Source organism: Amblyomma americanum, chromosome 8 (assembly GCF_052857255.1).
Source record: "Amblyomma americanum isolate KBUSLIRL-KWMA chromosome 8, ASM5285725v1, whole genome shotgun sequence".
NCBI classification, from domain to species: domain Eukaryota; kingdom Metazoa; phylum Arthropoda; class Arachnida; order Ixodida; family Ixodidae; genus Amblyomma; species Amblyomma americanum.
In genome coordinates this window covers 60704751-60724084 of record NC_135504.1, presented here as the reverse complement: position 1 = coordinate 60724084, position 19334 = coordinate 60704751, and the positions used below count along the sequence as shown (strand labels likewise).

At 44.2% G+C, this 19334-nt stretch overlaps 2 protein-coding genes across 2 annotated transcripts in view; one reads left to right on the top strand and one right to left on the bottom strand.

The window, feature by feature from the left end:
- Positions 1–19334, bottom strand: part of LOC144102418 (sodium-coupled monocarboxylate transporter 2-like) — a 639582-nt gene that overhangs the window by 265528 nt on the left and 354720 nt on the right. The window lies entirely within an intron of this gene.
- Positions 48–17658, top strand: LOC144101519 (uncharacterized). The gene is made up of 10 exons (XM_077634691.1): positions 48–69; positions 1197–1343; positions 1447–1593; positions 2331–2556; positions 4205–4361; positions 7652–7764; positions 8308–8437; positions 12544–12732; positions 14667–14792; positions 17401–17658. Exons 1-10 carry the CDS (start codon positions 48–50, stop codon positions 17656–17658), a joined length of 1515 nt encoding a protein of 504 aa, XP_077490817.1.

The following is a 19334-nucleotide window of genomic DNA, read 5'->3' as shown; positions in this document are numbered from 1 at the left end:
ATGTACGTTGGCCGCAGCAGGCACAGCACTGAGTTAATTGGAGAGATATGGCAGAGCATCTGTCCCCAAGTGAGCGAAGTCTCGCTGATGATGATTATGATGATGATGATGATGAATCTCTGTATACAGTGAACAGGCCGTCAGAGCGCTCTTCCTTTCTAGCGCAAGGCCTGATAAACGGCAGTAATATTCGAGTCGGTCGTGCAGGCGTTGATAATATAATTTCGCGCGGGTTACCGTTTGCTCCTTTTCGACAGAACAGAAGATTTTGAATAAAAAAATGTATTTGTAGACATTTTCGGAACCTACTTCGCGAGCCTACACAAGCCTTGCAGCTTCCATCAGGTTTGATGTACTTTCCTAGGCGTATTTCGCTTCGGTAACAGATAAAACCCAGCCGGAAAACACATTTGAAATACTTCTCTCGTGGCAACAGAATTTCTGTGACGTTTTTGACCATAAAACCTGTAATGAGAACAGAAATTTTTGTAGTGACAATTGAATTTTCCGTAGGTGCAACAGAAAAGTACCACAGAGCTACACACTATACAAGTAGTGCAAGAAAAACTGCCGTACTACAGCAAAATATTTTTTTTTGAAATTGAACGGGCACTTAAGCTCCGCCTTAAGGATTTGACGCGATAGCGTAAAGAGTTAATTCCCATATATGCAGAAAGGCATTCTCTACTTTCGATTCATAGAACCTTAGAGGTCGTATTACCCCTCCTGGTGCAGAGATGCATCGGTTAAGCGATGCGCCACCGCCTTGCGATGGCAGGTGCTCCCGCCTTGCGCCCTCTGTGGTCCACGGTGTTCTTCCTGAGCGACCAATCGTAGCTGCCACCAGCTACGGTACGCAGTTTGCTCACTATCCAGTAGGAAGCTGGTGATTACGCCTCAATGTCACGTGTCCTGGGTAGCCCACCTGCCTCCTAGGTTGCTTTCTGGACACCACCTGCCAGAGTCATGCTCGTGATTTTTCGCTCACAGCGTTGACAACGCCGACGTTGGATTTTTTGGGTACCAGGACTTTCAATGCTCTGGCGTTAAAAACATAAGTCTGTTCTAACGACAAAATACAAAATATTTGTGATATGGTTGTGTCGTTTTATTCAAATGGGAATTACTCCTAAATGGTTTTAAAGCAATAACATTCCGGGCATTACGTTCCACGCTCATTGTTCTTGGTCATCCAGGTGCCGCAGAGGAAGTACCTCCCACCGAAGCTACCGAGGCGAAGGTGTACGCCTCTTCAATGCCGACAGAGGTAGTCGTGCTCACTGTACGGCCCAAGCTGCCCTCAACTTCAGCCACTACAACCACGCGCCGTCCTGTCCCATCCGGTAAGTCGGACGGTGGTGGCTCCCCTCTTGTCAGTGGTTAGTGTCCACGTCAGGAGAGAGTGCTCCGGGGGTCTCGGCGGGTTAATTGTCGTTCATCCTGCAGCTACTACCAAGCGAACTTCAGCCAGATACACTGCCGAGACGGATCCGGGTGTTCCTACAACGTCGACAGTTGTTCCAGAGCGAACGGTAGAGTCAACAGTGTCCTCAACACTGGCCACTACAAGCACGCGCCCGCCTTTTCCATCTCGTAAGTGAAATAGCTGTTTGTGAACATTGAGTGTTTGATGCGAATGTCACAGGGAGTGTTATGTCATGGTGAATGCCTTTTTACTTCGACATTGGAGATTATGTAAAATCGAGTCGAAAGGACAAGCAATTAGCGTTCACTGGCTTACCGGGTCAGAAGTACATTGTAATGGTCGGCAGAACGTCACTATACACAATTGTAATAATAATAATAATAATTGGTTTTTGGGGAAAGGAAATGGCGCAGTATCTGTCTCATACATCGTTGGACACCTGAACAGCGCCGTAAGGGAAGGGATAAAGGAGAAAGTGAAAGAAGAAAGGAAGTGAGAGGTGCCGTAGTGGAGGGCTCCGGAATAATTTCGACCACCTGGGAGTCTTTAACGTGCACTGACATCGCACAGCACACAGGCGCCTTAGCGTTTTTCCTCCATAAAAACGCAGCCGCCGCGGTCGGGTTCGAACACGAGATACACAATTGTACAATAACGAGACATAGCACTCCCCTCGGTGCATTGCGCGAGATTGGAAACCCCGACATTCCGCGACACTGTTAACCAACCAACTGTACCGAATTTCCTAATAAAAACTCATCTGTAGATGAGTTTTACTGAAGGGCACGGTTTTCAAATGCACTGTGCGATTTCTGCCAAATTTAGCATGAGTATAAGTCTTCGCAGAGATTGGGTTTGCCACGTACACATGCTCTAGGTTGCACATCATATTGCCAACGTGCAGAGCCACCCATGAAACAATTTCCAATGGTCTGCATCTTCGGTGTTGCTACGAACGAGTCGGTGGTCACGCCCGCGGACGGTGTATGTGACTTCACCTTCTACGACGGCCTGTACGCCAACCCCGAGGACACGTTAACCAGCCCCAGCTTCAGGCCGGCCGTGGACCATGTCGTGGGCAACGCCCTGAATCACTCCATTACACAGTACGGCCTATCCTTCGACTTCAGGCAAGTGTCTCCTCTATGATTTGCGGGCATAGAAGGATATCACATTCTTTAGTTCTCACAACAAAGCGACCGAAAGTTACAAAAACCTGACCAGTAATTATCCATTGCCGTGCTCCCACTTCAAAACTTGATGAAAGCCATTCACAAGTACTAGAAAGCATGCCAGTCGTTGGTACCTTTTAAGGTAGTTATTGCTTTGTCGCATCCACCCATGCTCCGACACGCAGTTATATATGAGTGCTGTATTGTTTTCCAAAGAACTTCATAGTTGAAGGCTAATTAATCCTGTTCCGGGGGTTCAACCTAGGGCCATCGCCTGTTCGGGGCAGTCGCTTGATCTACTAAGATGACACAGACGGCTATAAAATGGTAGATTGCAGCCTAATTGATCGAAAACTTGAAGCGGGAGCGGTGTAAGTCCTATTTATTCAGAGAAAACTCTTAGCTGGGACACATTTCTATTATAAAGAAATTACTGGGCAGCGTACGCCTCAGCGCTACTGCTTTGACGCTAAAGGGTGATTACTCTCTATATGAGATCCTCTCTATCATAGTCGTTTTCTCTAATTGCGCGCGGCTAACACTCATAATCATTTCTTCTCCTCCAGTGCCATATGGTTACTGACGCCGCTATTACTGCGGAAGAATGCTGTATCGAAACGAGCATTACAAAAAAAAAGTACACTTCCAAGCATTATTTGCTGACCAAGACAACAGGATGATTAGGATGGTTACTAGTGTCCCTTCCTTTGTAAGGTGTCTAAACTTTGGAAAGCATTTTCACCGATTTTCTAATTTTTTGATGTGATTTAGCCAGGTAAGATTTAATGCTTAGAAGCAACCCAAAGGCTGCGAGAGGCTGTAATGAAGGCTTCTTTAATAATAATGTTAGTGTGAAAATCATTATAGTGTTCAATGAAATTGCAAGGCACTCAAGCATGTTTGCATTTCCCCTGTATGGATATGCGGTCGCACTGGGAGGGTTCTGATACGATTTCGTTCTGATTAGCACATAAATGCCAGAGAATATGGTTCTAATCCCTTGTATGCATAATTTTTTATTGCGTAAACATACATGTGAATAATTTCATGTAACCTCGTGCGGTGTTTATCACAGTTTGATATAGCATGCGGCCAGCTCATTGATCTTTGTGACAGATATCTGAATGAACTTTTGCTGCGGCGGGCTTTGGAAGTCATTTACTATAGACGGCGCTCTAGCTTGTGAAAGCTCGGTGCCTAAACAGTATTCTCTGTAATTTAGACGCTATAAAAAAACTGTAGGGAAATTCTATAAGGAATTTTACAGTATTCAAAACATTGAATAACACTTACGACCGAGGAAACTAATATTCCAGACACAACGGAATTGAAACTATGCGAACCCTTGTAAATCAAGAAAGAAAAGTGTCAGTTCAGCGTGTAATAACTCTAGGTATTTTGAAGGCCGGTTCAGTCGCCGTGCTGGAAAATTATCGCCGTTTTTTATGCCAAATACGCCAAGTATTCGAGCGCACCAGAAACATGCAAGTATGACGCCAGCAATATAATCGAATCTATCGACTTGAAACAACAATGGACCATTCTGCACTTGATTGCATACACCATGCGCTTAAATCATCAATCGTTATTTCATTTCTTTTGTCAGCAAGAGACGCGAAGTGGCCCGTCACCTCGTAACGGCTGCGGGCCGCTCGAAAGTCGTGGACCTCTGGAAGCGGAACCTACGCCACTACGGGTTCCTATCCATCAACTCCATCGGATTCAACGCGACGGAATTCCGCGAAGCCATTGAGGTTCTGGCAGTAAGTTCTTTCTGCAGAGGTGGCCGATATTTTTGGTTTTTTTTTCGTTCTTTGCATGCGTCATTCATGAGAAACAGTGAAGACGTTCCCCTCATCTGTAGGTAGGTGCGCTGAGCAAGTGACATTGGTACCGTGTGATGCCTAATTTATAGGATGTCATATTATTTGTGTGTGTAGCTGAGCAGAACAAATTACACTGGTATCGTGCAATGCCTTATTTAAATGGTGTTACGCTTTTTCCGCAAAAAAAGCTTAGGAAAAAATCTGTCGGGCGCGACCACTACAGGCTCGCTTTTAATTTATCACAGTCGACCACCACTCGTGCCAAAATGCATGCTCCAGTGGAGGAACGTAATGGGCTCTCACAATTGCTGGTTTTGCACCTTTTCTGGGCAAATGTATGAACCACGGTACTTACAAAATAGCATAACGTACTCGTGTCGGCCATGCATCAGCTAAGAGGTAACGATTGCAGAGGGTACGGAAGGCATTTCACAATGCAGTACTACGAGCCGCAACGAAGAACACTTAGACCTGACGCTTACTAAAGACCACCGCTCGAGATGAAAGCGCAACACTGCAAGGCCGCGCTGACGTCAGATCATCACCATGTCACTTACGGAGGGTGCATAAAGGTTTTCGAGTCCCATATATTATCGCTTTTTTTCAGCCACACTTAATAATTTTACGTTAATACCACATATGTCAGTGTGTGCATAATTAACTATTCGATCGCACTCACAACAAAAGTAATGAGGCAGCTGTTTTTTTTATTCTGGTTAAACTGCAGGCGAAAATCTAGAAAGAGTAGTTATTAAAAGAACATAAAAGCCCCATAGTTATCTCACAGCAAGTGGATCACCTAAATGCCCTTTGGGAAACACAAGCGTGTAATGAATGGGCAGAAACGTGCATGTCGTAAAAACAGGTTTTAAAGCGATAGCGATATTAGAATTTGTAAAATTGTCTTTTTTGGAAGCTCTGCGCATGCGTTTCCAGTGTAAGGTGTATCAGTGGCACATTACTTTAGGTAAGCATTCTTCAGCCGGGCCACCCTAGATTCCACATAACCCATGAATTTACGAGGGTCATCCCAAAAATAAGGTATCCAATTCTTTTAAAAATGGAAAGATACGCAAATTTTAATCAAGTGATATATCGGTTTAAAGCTTGAACTTTCTTCTGTTTTTCCACATAATCGCCATTTTCATCGAAGTGTTTTTGCAGGCACTGCGGATGTTTTGTAAGCCCTTGTCATACCAGCTCGCCGCCATTTTGTCGAGGAAGCGTTGGGCCTCAGTTTTCACTCATTCATTGTCACTCATTCATTGTCACTTAAGGGCCAGGTGTTGTTCTTTGAAAACAAGTGGTCGCCACTGTGTGCACACTCCAGGCTATGGGGTGGTTGGTTGATGATTTCCCATCCAAACTGCTGCAGGAAAGCAACAGTTTGAAAGAAGATGTCGGGGCGAGTGTTGTAATGGAGAAATCTAGTGCTATTGCGGAACATTTCTATTCTTCGATTCTGAACCGTCCGTCCGGATTGTTTCAGTGTTCCACAACAGCATTTATCGTGGTTCCAGGAGCTATGAAGTCGACCAACAATACACCTTTAGATCCCAAATTTGAGTTGCCATGATTGTAATAAGGGAGTAATTACTCACAGGCATCCTCCCGAGCGCAGCCATAAGGCTAAAGAGGAAAGCAAAAGCTTGCCGTCCCGGTTAGCTCAGTTGGTAGAGAGACTGGTCGGGTGAAGCGGTGGCCCCGGGTTCGAGCCCCGGACCACGACTAATTTTTGTTTAACTACGGAGGCTCTGATCAAGCTGTTATCTTTCCTTTGTAGCCCTATGGCTGCACTTGGATGGATGCGAATGAGTAATTACTCCATTATTACAAATTTACTCCACCTTGGGGAATTCACCTAAACATCTGACCAGTGTAACAAAAGATAAAAAAAAACAGCGCTAATTTTGACACAAACCACACAGAAAGACTAGACAGGACAGCGCCCGTCCTGTCTGGTCTTTCTGTTTGTCAAAATTAGCGCTGTTTTTTATCTTTTGTTACGCAATGTTACACCAACTAGCCCAGCGAGAGGTACTGTTATCTGACCAGTTGCCATGATTTTGCCAGCACACCATGCGCGCTTGGTTTTCGGCGGCTTATGCAAATAGGAATGCCACGAGATTGTTGTTTTGTCTCAGGTGAGAAGTGGAATGCCCAGGTCTTGTCACAGGTAGCAATTACATCCAAAATGTTTACCTTTTCTTCTGTATAGCGCCGAAGTAATTCGCGGCAAGAGACGGTGTGAGCATTCGCGAAACCCATTTTGAGCACGCTTTCCCATATTATAGTTATACAGTCAAAATCCTATGGATTGTTCGTTGAGACGCCTCACAAACCAAAATGCAGAGAACATCGGGGGTGATCTTCCGGTGTCGTCGCATCATTTCTTCAACCTTCGTGCCTGTCTCCTTAGAAATTGAATGTCGCCCGCTTCTTGCGACCAGCAGTAAAGTCTCTACACCACTTGCGGCGGACCATTATGACGTCCATGCACAAGTCTCCATACACTTCTGTCAATCGACGATGAATTTGAACAGGTTTCAGGCCTTTTTCATTCAAAAATCAAATAACTGCGCAAACTTCACGCCTGATGGTAGGAACAAGCGGTACCTTTGTTACACGGCTGCCGAGTCTAGACTGGCCGGCCCAGCGGGCAAGCGATAGCTTGTTTAGGAGAGGAGGAAGCAGCGAACAAAGTAGTTTGGACAACAGTCACGCTATTAGTTTTCCTTCAGCCCCAGCGCTTTGGAGAGCTTAGTTTTGGGATTGCCCTCCTTGTACCGCGTACATGCACTGAAAACCTAGGATAGTTGTTTGGCAAAATACAAAATTCTGCTTAGCCTTGAAGTGAAAGCATCACTTGTTTCGTTCAGCAACACTCGGTCGATGTTTTGCAACTGCGCAGGGCTAGATGAAGCTGCCACTTGTTTTCACATTTTTCTATGTGCACATTGATAGACGTGCACTACAGCCACCTCCACCCCGTTTCCCAACCACCAACACTGTGTAATAGTCACAGTGTAGTAGTACCTTTCATTTCATCTGAACCGCTTTGTATTATTCGGTTTTTTTTCCTAATCTGGCGCGTGGCCGTTCATTGGTTGATATTCCCGGTGATCAGTCTTTTCTTTGTAGTTTATTCCGCATGAACTGCCTAAAGAGAATATTCTGTAGTTTTAGGCTCTTTCTTTACGCTTGTCTCACAGTTGCTTTTTTTACAGAGCCTACACATCCTGCTACAAATGCAGCGCACTTCACCTCAAGACGCCTCGTATTTGGCCGTTGGCTTTTACGCACAAGACTCTGATCTGCGTGAAGCCATGATGATCTTCCGGTACATGAAGGATATTGACTTCAAATTGTTGCCCAGAATTCAGAATTCCAACGCATTGCAGGAATGAGGAATTTGTGTCTGGGGCAACTCTGGGGCAACCATATAATCTTACATGGCGCTTGTACCGTTAATTTTGCATAACCTGTTTTAGTATATTAGAAAAAGACAGAAAAGGAGTACACAGCCTGAGCGCTGACAACAGAAGGTCTACTCCAAGAAACCACTGGAAGAGAACCGCAAAACGTATGCCCCTTCAAATTAATAATTATTTAATTAATCATAGTAATCATTCGCCTATTTGTTCCTTATCATAGTGTCTAGAAGAGCTTACATGCTTACGGTGTGCATTATCTTTAATAATCTGTTTTCGCTTTCGGAGTTCTTTACCACAGAATAGATCAATCGTATTACTGATTGTTGACAAAATTTATAATTAAGACTCACTGATATACCCCGTCGGAGTGAGATATCTACCACAAGTGTGAAGTCTGTGTAGTGTGGACCGGTTCTGAGGTTTGTCTGCCGCCCGGTCTGTTTGCGCAGGAAAGTTTTTACGCCGGACCTTATCGTCGCTCATGGGCACATTGGCTTTGACGACCGAGTGTTCGAGACTGACTGCAGGATGGTCCTTCCAACGCCATTCTCTGCTGTAGGAAAATATAAAAGCAGTCAGGTGGGCTCTGCAAAAATACTAATAGAATAATAATCCAGCTTTGTGACATTTCTCTAAACCTATATATAGCTAATATTGGCAGACAGCACGATATTTACTAGCACCGCTTATAGCTAGAGATGTAAAATTTCCGAAATTTTTGAATGCTGGAAAATATAGGAAAAAAAACATGATTTTTGCAAGAATATTGGAAGCACTGAGAAGATGCTCGGAAGTAGAGTATGCAGGTAATTTCATGAAAAAAATTGCAAAGTTCGAGGCTGAAGACTTTTTCATGCATTTTTCTTCACAAAATTGTTATGGCCTAGGCACGCATAGCATTTTTGACATTATGTTGCAACACAACCTTCAACAGCTGGTTACAAAACCCACGCGTGCCCAGAGCACGTGCGCCTCTATACTTGATCTTGTTTTTTGTGAGCCGATCCGTTGAAAATTTTTCCGTCTCGTTGGAAAATGGCCTTTCCGACCACAGCATGGTGTATTTTTCATGCAGCATTCAAATACCCCACAACTCTCTCCATGCTAAGCCTGTTTGTGTTGAAGATTTTTCGCCTGCCAGGGATGAACGCGTACTTGATTATCTTGATCTATGCCTTTGTGATTTTCAAAGACAATGACGTGCGCATGAGCCCTGATTTATTTCTTAAGCCGATCACAACGCGAATAACACGACATCGTCACACGGAATAACTAACACCGTACAGTGCTAGAATCAATCAATTTCAATACTCAATTTTTCCTCACACAATAACTCAATATAATGAACTCCCGCCTGAGGTTGTAAATAGTATCGATGCCATTGACAAAATTGCTTATTGATATTTGCTGAGTTGTTGATCCTTGTCCTTTACTGCGTCCTATTACTCATATGTTAGCTTTCTGCGATGTAATTTGCCGGGTTTTTTATGTATATTTTCCCCTCCTACTTGGACCCATCTTAGGGTCTGCAGTATTCTATAAATAAATAAATAAATATTTCATGGTGCTTTACTTTCCCAAAGACAGTCACTTGCTGGCGTGTGGTATCGATAGTGGATACGTTTGTCTGCATCACGGCCATCTTGAGCCAATGCAGGCACATGAGGAGCTACACTGAAAGGAGTTAGAAGTGTTTCAAGGATCGTGCCTGGCTACACGCTATCGAGAAGCCAATCTGGGGAAGTTGTGAGATCCGGCAGTGTGCTTTCGAACGCTGACTGCACCAGGGAGGATGCTGATGCAGAAGCCGATCAGCGCATCTTATAGAGCCTCTGTTGAGCAAATTGGGTCGTAGTGCCAGAGGACCCTTGATGAGGCGCTGACAAAAAGATATACCACCGTGAGAGAGCTCTGTTGCTAATAGCCCATGCTAGCTTCAAGACTTCAAGCTCGGAAGGGTCGCATTAGTGCTGCTGTCAATTCCACTCGCCAAGCGGGTGACTCTCGGCTGTAGAGTGTGAGAGGGTGATGACGTAAGCTGTCTAAAATATAGTAAAGATATAAACAGATCTCAAGTGGCGTCCGCATAGTTTTCGATGCAGGAGAGTATAACGTTCTAAACGCACTTTGTTCGGCTATCCTCTCCGGGCTTTTCCCGTTGTGATAAATTATTTTTCGAAATGAGCATTAAAAAGTGCTGCGATATCGCCAATTTTTTTTAATTGAGGAATGAAAGTTCTCAACACTGATTTGCGGTAATGAGGAAATAGCAGCTGAATAAAAAATGCAGTTTTAAAATTTTCACCGCGTCTATCTGCATTCTCATGCAGTACAGAACTGCGCAACATTTATCATTTAGTCAATCCTTACAAACTTAAATGTGAGCATAGTACAATTATTCAACAAATAATTCTATTTGAACTGGAAGGTAATACAAAACGAAGCGCACGTTTCACTGTTATTTTTTTGCATAGCCGTCCATCCCACTGCGATTGTTCACAAGAATAATAGCTCATTGCGTCATTTGCAGACCCTGAGACCATGTCCGGTCTTTTTTTATTTTCGATCCATCGAGAAAAATCCAGAAAGAACAGTTTTTTCGGCAATTTGTTTCTTTTCTGAGCTTTCCTATCATTGCTTATAGCCAGACTGCTAAGCCTCCCCACTGTCCTTCTCCAAGATCTAGTGGTCGTCATATGACAAGGCTACGTGCCATATTCTCGTTGGCCATGTCATAAGGCTGTACGTCAGTCCTTTCACACAAAGACCCTAGCCTCTTCTCTACACCTGTCGCTGATAGCAGTGTCACAATACTTCAGCGATCCTTCATATACTTACTAGTCGGTACAAAATTGTCGCACAAAAAAACTGCAGAAAAAACTAAGAGCTTGTGTCGGCTAATAGGAGGATATAGTATCAAAGATAATGGTGACAATGCAGTAACTTGACCGCGCTTTAAAATAATACATTGCATCTGGCAGACATCGAAACATAGAGCTCAATGACGACTACTCTATGTTGGTGCCGGTAGTTCAAAATTGACGAAGTATTGGGAAAACGCTGAATTTTTTCTAGTACACTAAAAAACACTAAACACCCTGCTCTGCTTTGGATGCAAAGGTTTTCATGAGAAAGCGTATATAGATATGCAGCACTTTGTTTACTAGAAAAAGCAAGCATTAATGCCAAACTTAAAATCTGCATCAGGGCTAAAGCGAACAACGTTACCATTGTATTTTTATTTTTAATCGAAGTTTGGATATTCATCCCAAGGCTCAGTGAGCGGCCATGGTTAAAGAATGCAGCGCGAAAAGACAATGACAAACGAAGCAGTGGACAGGGCAGGCGGTGAATATCAGCACATTTATTCAGAGAAATGAGTAGTTTTTATAATGCCATCCAAGACCCACGTGACCAAATAAAACAGCAGACGTGGGAAAACTAACACAGATACACATCGTTGCACACGACATCAAAGAAACAGCACATCGAGGCGACACACTGGCACCTCCCAACCCAAAAAAACTAAATGACCAGGAAGCCCATAAGAAACCAGGATACAAAAGGATGAGATAACGACTTTTACGGCCCACGCAGCACGAGGCAAATGACAAAAAAAAACCAAAACAAAGAAGAAAACAATAACATAGTCACCGCAAAACTGAGTCAGAAGTCGAAGCAAAGCAGTCAAAGAGGCGCAACGCATAACAAAACAAAACGCTACGCTAAAGCTGAGTCAACCGCTCAAAGCCATACACAGTCAAAGAAAAAGTTAAAAAGTTCTAAAGAACAAGACCTATAGCAATTGTCATGCAAAACAGAGACGTAATTATAGTGGACCTGTAAAGCTCGACTCCGTGTGTGGAAGTAAAATCGAAGGGGTGCTGACGCACTTGTCTCCTGCTTTCGCGATCATCCGTGCCCCAATAATGACCCTTTCTATTTCGGTCCTCGCACGTGCTCTGGTAACCGTGCGCGTGTAGAATACGCGTGTAGCGGCAGCCGCCCTCATGACCTACATGCGTTAAAATGAGCGCTTACATTAGTGCTGAAAGGAAAACCGTTACCTTGGCTTCTTTACATGACAAGAAATAATTTTATTCAATCGCTGGAGCATCAGCGCGCACTGAGATTACTCATATATTTTTTTCTTTCACAGAACTTCACCACCTACAGACTTAAATATACGAATGAATAGGATAATAGTACAAAAGAGAACTGATGCAAATTACAACCAGTAAGCTGTAACTGTGCCTGTAGATGCAAACAAAAATTTTAAGATTTTAGTTGAAACTCTATTAAACTGAGTGGTCCTTTGTGGCACCAGCTTACTCCATACAGTGATTCTACTGTCACGTGACGCTGAAATGGCGACGAATAGGTGATGAGACGTGGACGAAGAGGCTCACGATCTTTACGCTAACTCACCAGGCTCAGGGCGACTCACCCCTGTAAACAAAATCCGTAGCAGTGGGGTGGAGGTGCTTGGAAGCGTGAAGTCTGACCTGTAACGCAACTTTCTGGATGTGTTTAGCAGGCGTCACTGCGAAAAGCTTTATTGTAAATGTTTTCTTTTTTTAATACAATGGCAATCTTCGCTCATCTGTGAGCGAACCCCACTTGCTTCGGTAAGTTTTGCCTTCAGTTTGCGTTTGATGGTATGTGCGGCGGCTCTCTTGACACAGCTCAGTGCCCTGGCGATGCTTGAGGGTATCAACCACTACACAGCTGCACTCGCCGTCTCTGTAGCGCTCTTTGGCCGACGCTACAGACCGGCACACCCGGACCCCGAAGGCTCGTCCGAATACGGCGGATTCCTTCCCGGGAAGGAATGCACCTCTTACGCGGGTGACTACTTGGTCCATTACACCTACGTAAGTACGGATTTCTCGTATCTGCATACGGTGCACTGATTTTTATGTTGAGGCAATTTTGAAAAGTTCTTCGTTTACGGCTGTAGTTTGAAACGAGAGACAGAAGTGCATAATGACGCATTACAATAAAATTGCCGTTTGTGTTCTCTTATTGAAGCATATTTCGTTGTGATATGTTCCGCACGTTCCGTGCTATCATTGCTCCGCTGATGCACTAGCCTGCGCATACTGTCTAGGATAGAACTTACCGATGTTCCTCAATCTTGCTAAACGAGCAGGCGTTTTATGGCAAGAAGTTCGGGTTCAAGAATGAGTTAGTGAAAAAATACCCCTTTGTACACAGGCTATTACGGTTCGTGCTCGAGAAGTGCTACTGGGGACAAAGTTTCCCGGGACGCGAGTTCTAGGAAAAACGTTTATTGCAGTTCCACCTCGCTATTCAGTCGCATGATTTTGTGAAGAGAGAAAGCAGCATTTCATTTCATTGCATTTCATATATTCCACGGCCTGAAGTACATGAGGAGGCGAGTGAAAAAAGCTGCCTTGTGGGAAGGTTGACAAGCTCGCCCCGCCCCCCTAATAAATAAAGGAAAGGGAGAGACAGTACAAGCGGTACATGAAAAAGAAACAACACAATTTGTGAACATAACTGCCAGAGAAAAAAAAAATCATTGATATTGAAAGACGTGACACGATTCTATGAATACAACAATAATATACAAATTGTACAGAGCTAAAAAGTCGCTACACCTTCACTGAAATGTTAGAAAATATTTTTTAAAGTACAAAAACTCCAATATATAGGTTATATACAATCAAATCTACATGCATCAGAATGCATATGCGGTGATACAAATCAAGTGTTCAACACGTTAAGGTTGGTTTATGATATACTCATGCATCGTATCATTAGTAGGAAGGCTGCTTAACAGTCTTAGAATTATTTTCGACAGCATTTGCATTCGGTAATTGGTTCTTGATGAACGTATTTAGACCTTTAAAGCCTTCATACATTATCAGGCGACCGGGTAGCGAGGTGGAGCTACAATAAGCGTTTTTTCTATAACTCTCGTCCCGGAAACTTTTGTCCTCAGTAGAACATCAAGGAACTGAGAGGTCTTGGTATGTTGACTCGTGGTGTCATAGGCCCCCAAGTTCCGCTTGAGTCGTAGCCAGAGGGGCGTTTCACGGCACTCCTATATCTATACAATGTATAGTGAGTTCTAATATGAAAGAGAGTAGTCCACCTAAGCACTTGCTTTATTTCTGCATTATTACTTAAAATGAGAGGCTCATCAGGCGTCCAAATAAAAACTGCTTAGAGAACAGAAAAACACCGTGCTTGTCGCTCAGAGTTTGCAGGGATCATTATCTAAACGCTCACACTATATACTCGTTTACACTGAGGCTAACTGCGTCGTGACGCCATGTTCGGCGCCTTGAGATGGACACTCAGGCCACAAGTCATTCGGACAACACTGTTGTGAGCACCGCATAATGCCCACTTTGAACCTCGTCGTTGAATAGATGGCCTACTCTTGCCTTTATCTCCGATACACGCAAGCTTGCCGAATTGCTCAATTATCCCGGTGCAGTTTCGTGTGGCGCCGTATTCTTGTATAACACTGAAGCACGAGCTTTATCTGCGATAGGTGCGCGCACGAGGGCCACATATACGGAAACCTGTTTTTTTTTTGTATTTTTCTGCGCGGTTATTTTTTGATGCATTTCACAGTGTGAGGTTTCAGACCTATTCATTTCACAAGGTCATTTCGCTTACAAAGTAAAGAAAAGGACGTGGTAAACCGACTGTGAGAGATGAAAAATGCCCTAGAAAACTGCCAGAAATGTACTTGAAGCCAGCATGAAACCCTTCACTGTACAGTTATTGTAGGCGTTCAATGTTGTTCGTCGCTTTCCTTTCATGTTGGCAGTTCTGTAAGGAACGAATCTTCCTACGGAATCTGAAAATGGACATATACGATTTTGGAGTGTCGAGTTTCGACAAGAAAGAGAAGTGGACTATTGTGTACGACACTGAGTACAGCATAGCAGAAAAGGTGAGCTCCTATGGTTGCTTTTCTTTAGGATATGGTCAAAGTTTCGTTCAATGACAGAGTCTTCGAGAGGATGAAAAACAAGTGTGTGGTGAATTAATCAGGCTTGAGTGCTAGACTGGAGTGAAATGGCGTTAGTTCTTGTATTCTACCAAAATCTTGTCTTAGATATTTGACTTTTCTTTCATGAAATGACTGATATAGAACATTGTCACGAGTTCTCCGCATTCATCGCATATTTTTTCTTTTGAGGATGAAATTGTGCACGAATGGCTTTTGAAGGCGTTAACGACGGCATTAAAACAAACGTAAATGAAACCCGATTGGTTTTTGTACGCTCTTCGTTCGCGGATACAGTTATTATGAGCTATTTTTGAGCTAAGAGGTACCGATGACAAGTTTGAGTTGAGCCCCAAGGACCAGGGAACTAATTTTTCACGCGTTTCGTCAAATGCCCCCGATTCGTGTGGCCTGTGCCGTCAATGTCTGGAAGTAATTCTGTGATTCCATACGAGGCATGCTGAGAAAGATATAGCATTGCTCACGATAATTTGATTTTAACTCTAAAGGAGCAATACACGTCGCATTTAACAAGTGTTAGTTCCCTGTGGATGTTCATCTGGGGAGGGATTCCGTCTGTTTATGTCCAACTTAAGACATCACGCCCTGACGTAGCTGCACACTCTTGGAAGTTCTTAGGCAGCTGAAACGTTCCTACATTATTTTATAAAGATGTTCAGCACTGCAGGTTAATGTTCGGCACGACCGTGTTGCAGCACAGTGGGTGCCTCTTCTCGTGCAAATAAAATCCCTGGAGTCACCTTATATTTCAATCTACCTATTTCACATGTTTCTTTTCAAGAATTTTATGCGCTTTTTCAGCCAACATGTTTACATTTTTTCGCAGAAACCACTTGAGTTCTCTTGCCAGACAGGTGCCGAGTTTTTTTAACAAAACTGGGATTTTTTAGTATAGGTATGATCATCTTTTAAATCTTGAAGCTTAATGTTTAACCAAGCACATATAAAACATTTTAAACAGTGAGTTTAACAGAGCCTCTCGAAGCTCCTTACAAGGAGACGAACACGAAATAAGAATTACCGGTTATTCAGGATAAAAAACTTTGAAAAACAAGCACCCGGATTTCAAGTAACGCTGCCTTCTTTTCTTTATAGGCTCTCAGTAAGACATCCTTCAAGCTGCGTTCTAACCAATCAGGATTTCTTGTTCATGCTACTTTTAAACATATTTTCGACGAATCTATAATTTAAGCACAAGACATATCCACAAGATGTTATGAAAGCGAGGACTTTTGTAACAATAGCTACATTACGGTAGCATTTCGAGCCTTCAGCGTGGCGGCGCGGCCACCCTGTGGCTGCGCAGCCACGTTGCCACGTGGTTGCTCACGTGGTGGGGAGCAGCTGCCGGCGGTGCGGCGCCGTGGCTGATCACGTGGTTCAGCACGTGGTTGGTCACGTGACCAAATTCCACTCGGCCAGCTGTAGCTATCGCGTCACTCCAGATTTAACCAAAGCTAAACCGCCACCAATTTTTTTAAACTTGTGTTCTGCAGTTTCAGGGTGCAGCATGAAACTGCGACTACAGTCTTAGCAATAAACAAAAGAGATTGCTCGCCACAGCTTGGACTCAATAAAGTACTTAGCCTAAGGTTGCTTACCACGTATGCCAGCAAGTACAAAATTCTTTATATGTCATGTCTAGCTCGAAGGTGCAGTCATGGAGCCTCTGAACACAGTGATAATGATCATGGGTACTAGATTCTTGAAATAAATAAGAGACAGGTGGTCGTGTGATTTTCGTAGCTCTCCACAAATTCGGTATATCAATGTCTCAGTGTACATTGGGCAAAGATTTCAAGACTAGGTGTCAGTCACACCACCGTCTTCGTTCTGACGGAGCTGCTGAGCGCTGTATGCAAATAGGAATCATGTGTAGGAGCAACAAATGGTTCAAGGCAGCAACGACAGTTGACTGTCCAGCCCTAAAACGGCGCTTATGTTTTTCAACCTAGACCAACTGGCCACGCCGGCTTTCAAAACGCAGTTTCGCATTTGCAGCTCTGAAGGAGGCAGTTTCTCTAAAGGATATCAACAACAGTATTAAACATGTGACCCGCCGCGGTGGCTCAGTAGTTACGGCGCTCGGCTGCTGACCCGAAAGATGCGGGTTCAATCCCGGCCGCGGCGGCGGAATTTCTATGAAGGCGACATTTTAGAGGCCCGTGTACTTTGCGATGTCAGTGCACGTTAAGGAACACCAGGTGGTCGAGATTTCCGGAGCCCTTCACTACGACGTCTCTTATAGCCTGAGTTCCCTTGGGACGTTAAGCCCTAATAAACCGAATAAACCAAACCATTAAACATGTGTGTTAAGTAAGTGTTTCACCAGACGTTGCGCTATCCTTTCCGGCTATTTATACCACAAATTACGTCGTACTGGGAAATTTGACAATAGTTACGTTTCAAAGAAAGTAGTCCTGTTATTAATTTTGCACAGCGAAGACTGAATAGTGCGGAATCTTTATCCCCACTGCATTTGTAGCGCATTGTTCGGTTAGGTGGAGTAACTTGTGCCGCGTATTCGCAGCTTTGCTTGGGCAAGCAGGCGCACACCGACCTGATGTACGGCGTGGCTGCGTACGGCCTCGAGTACGCCGACCACAGCAACGAGTGCCCCAGCCTGTCGACGAGTGGTGCGTACGGCCGCACACGGCTCATGAAGACGCTGGTCCGTTTCTTCGAGACCGGTCCAAGCGGCGACAGGATGCGTGACTGCAACACCACGACCCCGGACGACAAAAGGGGGGACACCGGGCCGTATCAAGGAAAACGTTTTCGCCTATGAAGTTTATATCGTATTTTTATGAGAGTATACTTGAAGCAAGCGCTTTATGCTTGCATCGAGTTGAAGAACATTGTCTCTGACACAAAGTACGCAAGGAATTCAGTTTCTGCGGAGTCTCTACGCGAAATGAGTGTGAGTGCATAGTGCAGGCACACAAGTTTCACCGTGCCCGGCACTCACTAATAGGCTGAAACTTGGAGGCTAACAAATTCGTTTAGAACTGCATAATGAACTAACGCAAGTTGTTAATCTCCTAGCTGATATGAAGAGTCAATTTGAATGTGTAGCTAGAATTTTTGATCGAGATTGAATGGTACAAATATTGAAGGCTTATACCAGCAGGAAATATTGCCAGCAATGTGCACATGCCACCGGTCGGCATGCAGCCGATTAATGGAAGAGAACGTTGTCGACTCTGTCTGGATAATCTCGTGTACGGGATGAAACGTAGAGTTGAGTCCGACGCGAAAGTTTGTGATTATATTTTTGGCGCCGCTTCCCGAATCAATGTCGCAGCACCGTTACTTTGAATGTGCGTCGCAGCGGTGGCTGAGTGGCTATGGCGCTCGGCTGTTGACCTAAAACACGGGAGTCTGATCCCTGCCGTAGCCGTCGAATTTCGATGGAGGCGAAATTTTAGAGGCCTGTGTAGTATGTGAAGTCACTGCACGTTAAAGGATTATAGACACCTAATTTTGATGGCATGTTTTCTTCGCTACAATGATGCAGAAGCCACTACTACGCATGGATTACCATGTGATGTTCGCCTGCGACTGCTAAATAATTTATAGTTGAATTTTTTCCGTTCACGCTGTTTCAGTTTCAGTTTCCACAGCCGAACGATAGCTGTGACGTCACAGTATGCTTTTGTGTCACGTGAGGCATGAAAAAACGTCTATATAATCGCTGGGTAATCGTTTTAACTTACTGCAGTGCTGAAGTCAGCCTTCCTCGACAGCCGGAATGATAGCGAATGTGGAAGCAGCGATTATATGGACGCTTTTGCTGTCTCACGTGACCTGTACGTACACGTTGACATCACAGTCCTCACTGGGCTGTTGAAACCGAAACCGCCCGACAACTAAATGCGATTATAAATTATTAAGCGCTCGTAGGAGGATACTAAGTGGTAATCCATGTATTCTAAATTACGCATCACTACAAACAAGAAAATATGTACGCAAAAGTTAGGTGTATATACTCCTTCAGGAACCTTGGGTGGTCGAAATTTCCGGAGCCCTTCACTACGGCGTCCCTCATAGCCTTAGTCGCTTTAGGGCGTCAAACGCACAAAACCAAACACAAACCAAACTTTTGAATGTGCCGGACATATCTGCATATGCACGAAGAAGCACCTGCGTTGATGGCACTCTTCGTTACTGACCCGCTTGCTCTTATCTTTCCATGAAACTACGACTGCGCCGTTACCATCAGCGTTAATAGGAATGAACAGACATGCACAAAGTTTTCGAAAGCTTTCGAAAGGTGCGATGTGATGTGTCTTTATGACATTTGCCGCTGTCTGCCGGCCTCCATATAGCCTTTTGAGACATGAGCAACATGAGCAGTAACCGACAATTTTTGCGACCACAGATGCACTATACCGTGTTGTTTCACATCCAGGACAAAAGTCAATGACACCAGGGTATTCCTGAGTGCACCGTTCGAGCGCCTTG

What these genes read in the sequence shown, in the direction of transcription:
- LOC144101519 (XM_077634691.1), top strand. Translation starts at nt 48, where the DNA reads ATGGCAGAGCATCTGTCCCCAA. An exon ending in AAGCCATTGAGGTTCTGGCA is followed by an intron (nt 4,362 to 7,651) that starts GTAAGTTCTTTC and finishes CTTTTTTTACAG; the next exon opens with AGCCTACACATCCTGCTACA. An exon ending in GAAAATATAAAAGCAGTCAG is followed by an intron (nt 8,438 to 12,543) that starts GTGGGCTCTGCA and finishes CTCTTGACACAG; the next exon opens with CTCAGTGCCCTGGCGATGCT.